The 14,237-nt window shown below is 43.7% G+C and overlaps 3 protein-coding genes across 3 annotated transcripts in view; 1 reads left to right on the forward strand and 2 right to left on the reverse strand.

Moving 5' to 3' along the window:
* Positions 1-14,237, forward strand: part of LOC122447477 (ATP-binding cassette sub-family C member 4-like) — a 1,659,665-nt gene that overhangs the window by 855,085 nt on the left and 790,343 nt on the right. The window lies entirely within an intron of this gene.
* On the reverse strand, positions 2,785-8,396 carry LOC122447394 (immunoglobulin alpha Fc receptor-like). The gene is made up of 4 exons (XM_043478022.1): positions 8,321-8,396; positions 7,422-7,457; positions 4,322-4,606; positions 2,785-2,858 (listed from the first exon to the last, which is right to left on the reverse strand). The coding sequence occupies exons 1-4, from the start codon at positions 8,352-8,354 to the stop codon at positions 2,785-2,787; spliced, it is 429 nt and encodes a 142-aa protein (XP_043333957.1). The 5' UTR covers positions 8,355-8,396.
* LOC122447478 (putative killer cell immunoglobulin-like receptor like protein KIR3DP1) overlaps positions 13,631-14,237 on the reverse strand; it is a 32,401-nt gene continuing 31,794 nt past the window's right edge. Inside the window, 2 exon segments of the mRNA XM_043478132.1 lie at positions 13,631-13,777; positions 13,876-13,928. Of these exon segments, the coding sequence (XP_043334067.1) occupies positions 13,631-13,777; positions 13,876-13,928 (200 nt within the window).

A 14,237-nucleotide genomic window follows, 5' to 3' on the forward strand; every position in this document is an offset into this window, starting at 1 on the left:
TGGAATTAATAGTTCCCTCTTTCCTGCTCCCCATAACTTCATCCTATTTTATTACAGCACAGACTCTGTCTTCCTGGTTGTCTCTGCCTTCCCTACCTGATCGTGACCTCCTTGAGCAGACGGTTTATATCTGACTCATTTTATGTCTTCCTTAGCTGATGCTGCATGTTCTCCAAGTTACTTCTGGAAATGGACTGAAAGGTTGACTTCCTAATTGAAGCCTTTTTCTCCATTTGTACTTTGAGTAGGACCTGCCTGTGTTCTAAGTGCAAAAGGACTGTAGAGAATCATTTGCTTCCTAGTCACCACCCCCTACCCCCATGCTCCCATGCCCACTACTGCTGCTGCCACAGAAAGTTGGGCTTTGATCACTAAGGCTCATCTCTCACAACTGTCCCCCTAGGAGTGAAACCACAGCTTTCACAGACGACAGGATCAGGACCATGAGTGAAGTCATAACGGGCATCAGAACAATAAAAATGAATGCTTGGGAAAAGTCATTTATAGACCTTATTACCAGATTGAGAAGGTAAGTGATAGATGCTTTATTTCCAGTTCTACAGAATGCTTTTGATGTATTACCAAAGAAGTATTTAAGTTCATCTTCACATTAAGGTGAACTTAAATACTTACTATTCATTGCATCCCCCACATATTGCAGTAGGGTTACGGAGAACAGAGGAGACATCATTTACCTGCTCTTCCATTTACCATCTTCTCAAAGTAAAAAAATGTATATGTGTCTTACTTATAAAGAAATGAAATTCTAAGTAGTTCTTAATACCTCAAATCTCAATAAGCAATGTTTTTAATATAGTATTTGGACAATGACATTCAAACTAAAATTGTGATTTGCGTTGATGGAGCATAAACAGGGAGATTACTGGAGTGGGTAGCCTTTCCCTTCTCTGGGGTATCTTCCCAAATCAGGGATCGAACCCAGGTCTCCATATTGTAGGTGGATTCTTTACCAGCTGAGCCACAAGGGAAGTCCAAGAATACTGGAGTGGGTAGCCTATCCCTTCTCCAGTGGATCTTTGAGACCCAGGATCCAAACCAGGGTCTCCTGCATTGCAGACAGATTCTTTACCAACTAAGCTATCAGGGAAACCCTATAGAGATTGGGTGTACCTATATTGAGCCAAGCTATATGAATCACTATTCTTCGTTGTTGTCATGCTTAGTCACTCACTCATATCCGACTGTTTGTGACCCCATGGAATGTAGCTCGCCAGGCTTCTCTGTCCATGGGGTTTCCCAGGCAGGAATACCAGAGTGGGTTGCCATTTTCTCCTCCAGAGGATCTTCTGACCCAGGGACTGAACCCAGGTCTCCTGCATTGCAGGTGGATTCTTTACCACCAACAAAGCTCATGAATCACTGTTGTTCTTTTCAAATGGAGCTATGAAAATACTGTCCCTTTTGTTTTGCTTCATGTTTTTTAAAAAATTTATTTATTTTAATTGGAGGCTAATTACTTTACAATATTGTAGTGGTTTTGCCATACATTGACATGAATCAGCCATGGGTGTACATGTGTCCCCCATCCTGAAGCCCTTCCCACCTCCCTCCCCATCCCATCCCTCTGGGTCAAGTGCACCGGCCCTGAGCACCCTGTCTCATGCATCGAACCTGGACTGGCAATCTGTTTCGCATATGACAATATTCATGTTTGTAGACTGTTTATCCAACTTTTATTTAAATACCTGATGAACATTTCTCTGACCCCACGTTGTCAGCTGTCACTTTGCACCTTTGTGGGGCCCCTCCCTCTCCTGGGAATACACTCCCATCTTCCTTCTTCTCTGGCCTCTGCCAGCCCTGACTGACTCTAGCTCATCTTCTCAGACTCCACATGTGTGTGACTTGCCCTGACTCCACTGCTCCGAGTTACACGCCTCTGCTCTGAGCTCCCACGGGGGCTGTGATGACCATCTCTGTCTAATGTCTCCCAATTTTGTGGTTGATAATTCTCTTCCCTTACAAGTTCATGAGCTCCTGGAAGGGACAGGCTGTGTCTTTTTGTGAGGAACCTGGCACAGACTTATGATTATGAATGTTTGTTGAATGAATGTTCAAACCCCGTCAGACTGACCCAAAATGTTTGAAATTGTGACAGAAAGCCTCCTTTTACTTGAAAGAGTGAAGTGGTGATGCACTGTGTGGTCCTGGTGTCAGGCAGACCCCTGAGTGTGCACTATGGTAATGTCTCCATGATGTGAGGGATGGTTTATTTTAATCTGTATCTACTCCCTAGAAAGGGGCCACTCACACAGGGCATTGAATTCACATCTTGTATGTTGATGCTTCTTATAAAACCTTTGTCCTACTTTCTTTTACAGGAAGGAAATTTCCAAAATTATGAGAAGTTCCTACCTTAGAGGCATGAATTTGGCATCATTTTTCACTGTGAACAAAATCATGATTTTTGTCACATTCATCACCAATGAGCTTCTTGACAACCTGATCACAGCCAGCCAGGTGTTTGTGGTGGTGATGCTGTTCGAGGCTCTGCGGTTTTCGAGCACCCTCTACTTCCCCATGGCCGTCGAGAAGGTGTCAGAGGCTATTGTCAGCATCCAAAGAATCAAGGTTTAGTGAAAAATAACTTTTTTAAGTTATAGGAGGATTTTACCTAAAACTCCTCTTTTTATGTGGTGTCACTGTGTGCCAGTTAGGTGAGATTTAACTCTCAGTACAAAGCTGGCAGTCTTTCCAAAATGTTTGTATTCCTCTCTCTTTTTAGGTAAAGTACGTTAAAAATCCTGTGAGATCCATGCCCATTTAGGGCCAGTAATATAAATAGCAGCAGCACAGGCTGTTGATGTGCAGTGATGGCTGCAGGATGATTAAAATGTCTAAAAGCAGAAGAAGCAAACAGATTGAATCTGCTGTGCTGACTGGAATGACTAAGCAGTGACTGTGCACAGTCCTGGGGTGACTAGGATTCCTCTCTGGGCCGGGAGGGGAGGAACATGCTGAGAAGTCCCTGTTCCCTGGGCAGGAAGTGTAGCCTCAGATTCACTTAGTTCTCTGTGTTTAAAAATGTATTCTTTACTCACAGATGTTTTCTTGTTGATTTCTGATCTCTGCATTTTTGTTCCTCTACTTATTTTACCTAGTGTCTAAGCCTGTCTTTAGTTCCCCTCTTCCCTAAAAATTTCTGATGCCCACCATACCTATTATCTCCTTTTTTATACACAAATATAAACTCAAAATGGATTAAAGATCTAAATATAAGACCAGAAACTATAAACTCCTAGAGGAAAACATTTCTCTGACAGAAATCACAGCAGGATCCTCTATGACCCACCTCCCACAGTAATGGAAATAAAAGCAAAAATAAACAAATGGGACCTAATGAAACTTAAAAACATTTGCACAATGAAGGAAACTATAAGCAAGGTGAAAAGACAGCCTTCATAATAGGAGAAAATAATAGCAAGTGAAGAAACTGACAAAGAATTAATCTCAAAAATATACAAGCAGCTCATGTAGCCTGGGTTGGGAAGATCCCCTGGAGGAGGAAATGGCAATCCACTCCAGTATTCTTGGTTGGGAAAACCCATGGACAAAGGAGCCGGAGATTTTTATTTTGGCAGGTCAGAAATTAATTCTGTTATTTCACAAGACTTTGCAGGTTTTTACATTTAATAGTTACAACTGACACACCTATAAAGTTCTCCAGCACCATGAGTTTCATTTTCACTTTCTACATCAGAATCAATCACTAAGGTCTTTTTTTTTTTTTTTGTCTTTTTGCTGATCTAATATTCACCTTGTCTGAACCAGAACTTTATGCTGAGGAACTATCATCTTCGGAGACACTAGTATATGTGTTGCTTGGACAAACAGAGAAAGTAACTGCATAAAATGCACCGAAAAGTTCTTCACTCAAAATTTCTTGGTGCATCAGTTTTGAAAATTTTACAGTAATAAACTTGCATTTATAATATACACAAGGTTAGGACAAAAACCTAATGGAGCAAAATGTGAATGATAACGTCAGTCATAAGTTGTTGAGTGAATCCTTGATCAATTCTAACCTCTAACAACTTTGCAACGGTCATGTTAATTGTATCCCTCTCTAAAAATGTGTCAATACATCTGCAGTCAATAACATTTGGGTAACAAAAGACCTATTGATAAGCCTCTGATCAGCAATGTGTTAAGAGTAGGGGAAACTGGGTGTAAGGTATATGGGCACTGTCTGTTACATCACCTTATTTTCCCTGGAAATTTGAAACTTCTAAAAATAACATCTCTGAAAAACTAAGAAAAGAAAAAGACTTGAGGGTCAGAGACCTGCACAGGGCCTCACCTGTCACCACCAGCTCCAGGGCTGCACTAGGCGCTGACCGGCGGTGTTCTCTCCCATATCGGCACTGATAACGCCCTGCGGTGTTTGTATCCATGTGGTTAATGACGAACTCCGCCACCTCCTGAAACCCCAGCTTCTTCTCCACCACTCTGTAGGTGAGGTTTTCCAGGATCTCCAGCTGGTACAGGTAAGATGCGAGGGTTCCCTGGCACAAGAGCTTCACCGACCCATTCCAGGGAATCACAGAACTGGGTGTAGCAGATATGATAGGAATGGGAAAGTTCCCTAAAAGGAAACAGGGCCCAGACTCAGGTGGCCTGCCATGGAGAAACCATACGTCTTTCTTTTTCTGTGAGGTGAACAACTAAATGAAGGGTGTAACAGACTTATAGCTCCTTATTTAAAATTTTTTTGGGATAATTTCTAACTGTGGCAAAAATGAAATGTGTTATGTAAAGATTAAATTTATCATTTAAACCTTTTCTAAGTACACAGCTAAGTGGCCTTTATTACACTCACTATATGTGTGTGCATATATAGATAGATAGATAGGTATAGATATAGGTATAGGTATAAGTATGGATAGATGTGGAGTATTTTTAAAGTCTTTATTAAACTTTTTACAATATTGCTTCTGTTCTGTGTTTTGGTTTTTTGGTCACAAGGCATGTGGGATCATAACTCCCAGACCAGGGATCCAACTTGTATCCCCTGCATTGGAAAGTGAAGTCTTAACCACTGGGCCACAGAGGAAGGCCCTATACTCACCATATTGTGCAACTCAACCATATTATGCATCTATTTCCAGGACTTTCTCAGGATTCCAAACAAACCCCTAAAACCACTAAGCAATAACTCTTCACTCTTTTCTTAGGCCCCTGTCATTTCTAATTGACTTTCTGTCTCTATGAATTTTCCTATTCTAGACGCCTTGTATCAGTGGAATAAACAGTATTTGCCTTTCTGTGTCTGGTGTTTTTTTTTTTACTTAGTGCAATGTCATCAAGATTCATCCACGTTGTAGCATGTATCAGAATACGTTTCCTTTTTATGGCTGAATAATAATCCACTGTATGTACAGACTACATTTTGCTTATACATTCATGTCAGTGGACATTTGAGTTTTTCCCACTTTCTGGCTATTGTGAATAAAGTTGCTATGAACATGGAGGTACAAGTATCTTGTTAGAATCTGTTCTTTAGTTTCTCTTGTTACATGTATAGAAGTGGAATTGCTGGATTGGGCTTTTAGGTTTTTGAGGAACTGAAAGATTTTTTGAGGAACAAAATTCCTTCCTTTATATATATGTGTGTGTGTATATATACATATATATATATTTATATTTATTAATTTATCAAGGTGAACTTTATATAACATAAACTTAACCCTGTTGAAAGTATACGATTCAGTGGAGCTTAGTACGTTCACAATCTTGTGCAATCATCATGTCTGTCTATTCCATTTTCATTGCCCTCAAAGCAGACCCCATACCATTAATTCTACCCTCTTCCCTGAAGGCTCAGACGGTAAAGAATCTGCCTGCAATATGGGAGACCCGGGTTCAGTCCCTGGGTGGGGAAGATCCCCTGGAGAAGGAAATGGCAACCCCCTCCAGTATTCTTGCCTGAGAAATCCCATGGGCAGAGGAGCCTGGTGGGCTACAATCCATGGGGTCGCAAATAGTCAGACACAGCTGAGTGACTAAGAGCGCTGGAGAGTGCCCCCCAGTCTGCCAGGCGGTTTGCTTGGTGTTCTGTTGCCATGGTAACCCTTATCCACAAGCAATTCTGCTTTTCACCCTAGCGTGAGGGTGCTGAAGCTTGGAGAAACCACGTCAGTTGCTCAAGACCACAAACTGAAGAGTGCTCCAACCTGGTTTGGAAACTAGGACTATCTCACCCCAGATTCTCTGCTCTTTCCTCAGCATACAGGGAGAGCTGTCTCCTAAAGCAGTTAGATAAGCCAAACAAATAAATAATTTTTTAAAAGAAACTAATGGCAGCTTCCCTGGTGGCTCAGAGGATAAAGTGTCTGCCTGCAATGCAGGAGACCCGGGTTCGATCCCTAGGTTGGGAAGATCCCCTGGAGAAGGAAATGGCAACCCCCTCCAGTATTCTTGCCTGGAGAATCCCATGGACAGAGGAGCCTGGTGGGCTACAGTCCATGGGGTCGCAAAGAGTTGGACATGACTGAGTGACTTCACGCACTTCAATGAATCAAGGAAAGTGGAGACTGGGCCCTTCATTGAGTTCAGAGACTTTTTTCCCTCATGATCACCACCATCATCATCAGGCGTATCTTTACCGCTGAACCACCTGAGAAACCCATCACAGGTAATACACTTACCATGTATATAATTCATATGCCTTATCTCGATTAATCCCAACAACTGGATCACAATGATCCCATCCTCCCATGATCCAATCTGCTTTCATTGTTATTTTTATTTCTCTTTTGAAAGTGAAAATGTTAGCCTCTCAGTCATGTCGGACTCTTTGCAACCCCATGGACTGTAGCCCACCAATCTCCTCTTTCCATGGGATTTTCCAGTCAAGAATACTGGAGTGGTGTAGCCATTCCCTTCTCCAGGGGATCTTCCCAACCCAAGGGTCCAACCCAGGTCTCTCATATTGCAGGCAGATTCTTTACCATCTGAGCCACCTTTATAGACAAAGAAATTGGTTCTGAGAGTTGAAGCCACTTACATAAAGTTCTCTAAGGCAGTGTCCCCTTAAATGAAGAAAAGTAGATGGACTGTGGAGAGTTAGGTTGTGAGAACATTTGATGTAGGAAGAATATTGGGAAATAGAAGGTGGTTCCTGACTTCCTCATCCCTGCCGTTGTGAACATTCAGTAAAACACGCATCTTGGATGGACAGTCAGCCTACTGGAGGCAAAGACTAAATCCTGGTCTGAGCATGAGTTTGAGGGATCCAAAGCTTCCAAAGTGAGGTAGAAGTTGTGCAAAAGGAATGCAGCAGAGATAGCGATCAACAGAACAGGAAATAAAATTGGAATCCCTTTGAACTTCAGACTCTTCTATCCCAGAGTTGCCGTGAGGATGCAAGGGGATTGGAGGAGACTTAGAGAAACACTTACCATCCTGTGCCTGAATCCTCTGGCCAAGACAGAGAACTGGAAGAGAGACATTCATGAAAACTCCACCCGCCAATTTCCAACCTTTATTACAAATTACTCAACAGAAAGACTCTTACTGGAAAACACCCTGATGTTGGGAAAGATTGAGGGTAAGAGGAGAAGGGGGAAACAGAGGATGAGGTGGTTGGATGGCATCACTGACTCAGTGGACATGAGTCTGAGCAAGCTCTGGGAGATAATGAAGGTTAGGGAAGCCTGGCGTGCTGCAGTCCATGGGGTTGCAAAGAGTCAGGCAAGACTGAGCAACTGAACAACAACATAAAGACATGCAGGTGCCATTTGTTCTCTTCAACAGCAAACAAGGCCCATTTTTAGTTTTATCTTCCAGATTCCAGCCCCTAAGGCTCTCCTCTGCAGGAACTCTGGAACCATTGTGCACTGCCAGACAGCATGGCATGGGCTGAATGAACCCAGCAAGGCCAACTTGACAGCTGGACCACTGATCCTTACAAGCCAGCATGGGCTTGGGCAGACAAATACCTGGGCAAAGACCATCTCTCCACTCAGGAGAGCAGAGTCTTCTTGGCAGCCACTGAAATCACTGAGTTCTTATGTTAAGAGAAAGTAAAATTGTTGGTCACTCAGTAGCATCTGACTCTTTGCCACCCTATGGACAGTAGCCCACCAGGCTCCTCTGTCTATGTAATTCTCCAGGCAAGAATACTGGAGTGGGTTGCCATTCCCTTCTCCAGGGGATCTCCTCAACCTAGGGATTGAACCCAGGTCTCCTGCATTGCAGGCAGATTATTTACTGTCTGAGTCACCAGTTAAGAGAAACCTTGACTATTTTGGATTCTCCCCTATCTTCCCCTCTAACCTACCTGCATTTGGGGACTCACCGAGACAGAAGAAGGTGGTGTCTCTGGGGGCCATGGTTCTGCACGGCCAGCCTCAGCCCACTTAGCCTCTTGACAGTGAGCATCAACAGATGACAGAGTCTCACGAGACATTGAGACCCACAGGAAGTATGAACTCAGAGGTCCTCGTCAGAGAATTTCTACACTTATTGCCCCAGAGGAATGCTTCCTTCCCAAAGAACTTCATTCTCAGGGGCCCTGAGATGGAGTCTAAGAGGAGATCAACCTTCCTGTTTATGTTTCAGATGAGAAGTGAGCATTTTCTTCCACCAGTGTTGAACAGGGCTCAAATCCTCCTTCAGACAAGATCACACATCCCAGGGGAAGGGCTGGGGTCAGAAAATTATTAAATGGGTGCCAAACAGACAGAGATTTTCCTTCGTTGATCCATCAGTCCAAAGCCATGTGGCCTTGATGGCTATGGATCCACATAGCCTCCACGGAATTCATGGACCGAATATACCCATTTGGTCTTGATCAGGCAGGCAGTGTACTCTTATGTTGGGAATTATCTCAATGGCGGCATGTAGAGGAATATTTTCTTCATGCATGTCTAAAGAATGAGCCTCCTATATCTATATCTGATCTATATCTAAAGCTGTAATCTATGAATAAATGATGGATTGATAGAGAGTATAGATTAGATAGATAGTCAGGTAGGTAGGACAGACAGATAAACAGATAGATGGATGGATAGATAAATTTGGCTATAGACACCTACCTGGCTATCACTAGTTCTTCAAGTATAAGAAGTCAAATATTTCACATCAAACTTTCTCCTGACTGTCTCATTTTCATTGCAAGACATCACCCTTTTTTTCAACTTTATTGAGATGTCATTGACATAACATCATGTGAGTTTAAGGTGCACCACAGGTTGACTTGATCCACTTCCTTGCTACACAGTGATGTTCATTGTGGCATTAGCTAATACATCCACCAGCTTGCACAATACCATTTCCTTTCCTTCTATTTTTTAAAATATTATTTTTTTGTGATGAGAACATTAAGATTTACTCTCTCAGCAACTTTAAAAAGATTTATTTATTCATTGAAGAGCTGCACCAGGTCTTAGTTGTGGCATGCGGGATCTTTGGTTTTTGTTGTGGTATGTGGAATCTTTCTAGTTGTGGCCTGTGAACTCATAATCACAGCATGTAGGATCTAGTTGTCTGACCAGGGATCAAACCTGGGCCCCCTGCATTGGGAGCTCAGAGTCTTAGCCACTGGACCACCAGGGAAGTCCCTCTCAGCAACTTTTAAATCTAGAATACAATATTGTTAATTATTCTCACCATGCTATACATTATTGTTGTTTAGTTGCTCAGTCATGACTGACTCTTTTGCAACCCCATGGACTGTGGCAGGCCACGCTGCTCTGTCCATGGGGATTCTCCAGGCAAGAATACTGGAGTGGGTTGCCATTTCCTTCTCCAGGGGATCTTCCCAACTTGGGGATCGGATATGCATCTCCTGCTTGGCAGGTGGATTCTTTATCACCGAGGTCATGCACTGACCTCAGAGATACACACAGAGAGTGACCAGTTAGGGCCTTTCCTGTCTTGCATTAAAAAAAAATTATTTTTATTTTTTGGCTGCGTCAGTTCTTAGTTGCTGCACATGGAATCTATTTTTGTGGCTCACAGGCTCTAAAGCTCCAGCTCAGTAGTTGTGGCATTCGGGGCTCAGTGGCATTGGAAGGCAGACTCTTAACCACTGGGCCACCAGGAAAGTCCCCTCTGTTGCATTTTTTAAAGGTAATTTATCCCAGATTAGAGTATATGTCTGCAGCTGGTTGTGTGCTAGAGAGTGCTCTTCACCTGGGGGTGAGCCTGGCACGGGTTCCTGAAAATCAAGTTGAAACTGAGAGTTTTGAGAAGTGTTTAAAGATGCTTTTCTTGGTATATTTTGATATTTATACCAAAGAATAAAGGGAAGTATGGCTTAAGATGTATATATCTTAAGATATATGTTTTATATATGATATATATGTATGTGTATATTTCCATGTATGTATTCCTCTCACAAATGTGAGTATATATACAGTCCAACTCTAGCCAAAGCTATGGTTTTTCCTGTAGTCATGTATGGATGTGAGAGTTTGACTATAAAGAAAGCTGCTGCTGCTAAGTCACTTCAGTCATGTCTGACTCTGTGCGACTCCATAGATGGCAGCCCACCAGGCTCCCCCATCCCTGGGACTCTCCAGGCAAGAATACTGGATTGGGTTGCTATTTCATTCTCCAATGGATGAAAGTGAAAAATGAAAGTGAAGTTGCTCAGTTGTGTCCAACTCTTAGTGACCCCAGGGACCGCAGCCTACCGGGCTCCTTCGTCCATGGGATTTTCCAGGCAAGAGTACTAAAGAAAGCTGAGCACCAAAGAATGGATTCTTTTGAACTGTGGTGTTAGAGAAGACTCTTGAGAGTCCCTTGGACTGCAAGGATATCCAGCCAGTCCATCCTAAAGGAAATCAGTACTGAATATTAATTGGAAGGACTGATGCTGAAGCTGAAACTCCAATACTTTGGCCACCTGATGTGAAGAACTGACTCATTTGAAAAGACCCTGATGCTGGGAAAGATTGAAGGTATGAGGAGAAGGGGACGACAGAGGATGAGATGGTTGGATGGCATCACTGACTCGATGGACATGAGTTTTGAGTAAACTCTGGGAGTTGGTGATGGACAGGGAGGCCTGGCAAGTTGCTCTCTGTGGGGTCGCAAAGAGTTGGACATGACTGAGTGATTGAACTGAACAGTCCAACTCAGTGACTAAACAACAGCAACATATGTATATATATGCATGCACATCTACCTATCCATTCACCTAATAAAATATGACTTTGGGGACTTCCTGGTGGTCCAGTGACTAAGACCCTGCACTCCCAATGCCGGGGTTGCCTGGGTTCAATCCCTGGTCAGGGAACTGGATCCCACATGCCAAAACTAGGATCCCTCATGAGCAACGAAGACCTGGTGCAGTCGAATAAATAAAGAAATGAACAAATATATTTTAACAAACAAACAAAATTATGGCTTTCTCACTGTAAAAAATGAGCCTATCCCAGGATATGCTCCATGTTGCAGGGGTTTATGGTACACTGACCCGCTGGCTCTATAATACGGAGAGAGGCACAGACACTACATCCTAGAAAAGGGCGTCTCAACCTCAGTACTCCTGACCTCTGGGGCTAGACGATGATTCTCTCTTGGGGGTGGTGGGCTGTCCTTGCATTGAGGGTGCTGAGCAGCACCCCTGCCTTTACCCACAGGTGCTCTGGCAGCCTCCCCCACAGTCATGACAAGCAAAAACCGTTTTCAGACACTGATGAATGGTCCCTAGTGGGCAACGTTGCCCCAGCTGAGAACCACTGTCTGTGGCATCTGCTGACACGTACAGGCTGAAGAACCAGAGACATCACAAACCTCTGTGCACCCCGCAGCATCCCACGTCCCTTTCTTGGGATGTGTTATAAGGTTCTACAGGACATGGACCCCACACAAAGATCAGCCTAGGGGAAGCTCCCTAGAATGTATTTCCAGGCACAAATCCCCAAAGAATTCCTTTAATCTGATGTGACCTAGAGTCTGAACATCCAAGTCCCGCCCCAACACACACACTCTCAGAAACAAACCCAGCCTAGACACACTTCTCTTTCCTTCTAGCTCCTTCAGGAGCCCCTTGCTGCTCTGACAACAATGAGGACTTTGCAGTCTGGAGAAAGAAATCACTTTGTCATACTTATTCATAATGCTCAGCAAACCCACATGGAAATTTAACGTCCCTCCAAAACTCTTGTCTTTTTCTTTTTTTGCATAACTCATTGGTTAATATGTTTGAAGGACTTTTAAAAAACATCTCCTAAACTCTGATGCCTTACTTTCTTGTACTATTCTGTTCTTCCAGCATCATCCAGATACAGCTACCCTTTCGTACTGGAGCTCCTTGTTTTGAGCCTTGGGATAATTATCAATAAAGAATAGAGACACAGGGTCCACGGGTGAGGTGGTGGCTGCGAAGGTGGTGAGTTACACCCCACATTGGCAGTGCCAGCAGGGACCTTTCTGGCAGTCAGGGGTCTCTCATCTGAGGATGCCCAGGCCTGCCTGTGCATGACCTCTCAGATCCCAGGAGACATGGGTAGATCTATATGGAGGATAGACATGGACTTGAGCAAACTCTGGGAGATAGTGGAGTACAGAGGAGCCTGGCATGCTGCCGTCCATAGGGTTGCAAAGAGTCAGACATGACTGAGCGGCTGAACAACAACAAATCCAGAAGATTCCAACAGGATAAAAGAGTACATGAAATTAAGACATCATAGTTTGGGAGACTCACCAGGACTGGATGCACAATCGTGACATGTTCATACAATGGATTCTTACATAGGAGGGAAAAGAAAAAATAGACTCAGACGTAAAGGTATGATTATATCTCAAACATACAATGCTGAATGTAAACATCTGGTCATGAAAGCACAGATTATATAATTTTATGCAGATGAAAATTCAATAACAACAGGGAAGGGAGATGATAGATAAATAGATGGGTAGATATGTGTGTGTTCAGTTGCTCAGTCCTGTCTGACTCTTTGAGACCCCATGGACTGTGGCCTGCCAGGTTCCTCTGTCCATGGGATTCTCCAAGCAAGAGTACTGGAGTGGGTTGCCATTTCTTCCTCCAGGGGATCTTCCCGGCCCAGGGATCGAACCTGCATCTCTTGCATTGGCAGGTGGATTATTTACCACTGTGCCATCTGGGAAGCCCCTTTCTCTCCTATAGATAGCATTCGATGGTTTTACATGTTGGCATCTCCCACTGGACCAAGATCCACAGCACGATGAAGTTTTCTTCACTAATATTTGTTTAGAGACTTAGAATAGGCTATGCCTCCACAGAAAACTGTTGGAGGAATTAATTCATTGATTAAATATGTCATGATTTCTAGGAGTTTATCAGTTGAACATCAAAGAAAGTGTGCTATTTATGGCTGGTTTTCTAAAACACTTTGGTGATTTTGTTGATAACTTTGGAAATGACTGAATCATCATGATAATCCCCTAGAATGGCTGGGGGAGGTTTCCAAGGGGTCCTGAGGCTTTAGAGATGACCCTCTGATGAAGAGGGATGACCCTAAAGATGAAGATTTATGTCTTCAGATTCCAGCTGTTGTTAGGATGGCGCTCTCAAGCTGAGTTTGAGAAAGCACTACGGCTTCCATCGAAGACCTCCTCCAGCTCTTTCTGGGCATGTTCTGGGGATGGGATTCAAGCCTTGAACTGCTCTTACTTAGCAAGTTGCAAGATCCATGTACACACTGGCATCAGCTGAGGACTCTCTGGGCCTCTGGGACGTGGGAGTAATGTTTTTCCATGTGAAAACCGAACAATCCAAGTCGGTGTATGTCACCTCATTCAGTTCCTCTGCGTCAGGATCCTGCATAAAGGGGAATGACAAGTGAGGGTGTGAAAACACTTAGGGGGGCGATGGGGGAAGCGAGACTGCATTCAGGGGTTGTATCAAAGAGAACCTACCTCCTGCTTCACTCTTCTGCCCACCTCAGGCTGGCTGTTCATCATAGCAGCATCTGTGGGTGACAAAGTCATCAAGACACTTGGGAGGGCACTTCTGGGTTCTCGTTTTATCCATACAGCACCAGTGGACATAGAGATGCAGTGGATGTCCGAGATGACTCATCCTCCCCAAAGTGTCGCTCAGTCGTGTCTGACTCTTTGCAACCCCACAGACTGCAGCACGCCAGGCCTCCCTGTGTATCACCAACTCCCAGAATTTACCCAAACTCATGTCCATTGAGTCCGTGATGCCATCCAACCATCTCATCTCCCAAAAGTAGAGTCCGAAATTTTACCTCTTTGAGGTTCAAACGCCCACCGCA

The sequence above is a fragment of the Cervus canadensis genome, chromosome 9 (genome assembly GCF_019320065.1).
Source record: "Cervus canadensis isolate Bull #8, Minnesota chromosome 9, ASM1932006v1, whole genome shotgun sequence".
NCBI lineage: Eukaryota > Metazoa > Chordata > Mammalia > Artiodactyla > Cervidae > Cervus > Cervus canadensis.

What these genes read in the sequence shown, in the direction of transcription:
- LOC122447394 (XM_043478022.1), bottom strand. Translation starts at nt 8,354, where the DNA reads ATGGCCCCCAGAGACACCACCTTCTTCTGTCTCG. An exon ending in CACCACCTTCTTCTGTCTCG is followed by an intron (nt 7,458 to 8,320) that starts GTGAGTCCCCAA and finishes TCTCTCTTCCAG; the next exon opens with TTCTCTGTCTTGGCCAGAGG. An exon ending in CCTGGAGCTGGTGGTGACAG is followed by an intron (nt 2,859 to 4,321) that starts GTGAGGCCCTGT and finishes TTCTGCTTTTAG; the next exon opens with ACATTTTAATCATCCTGCAG.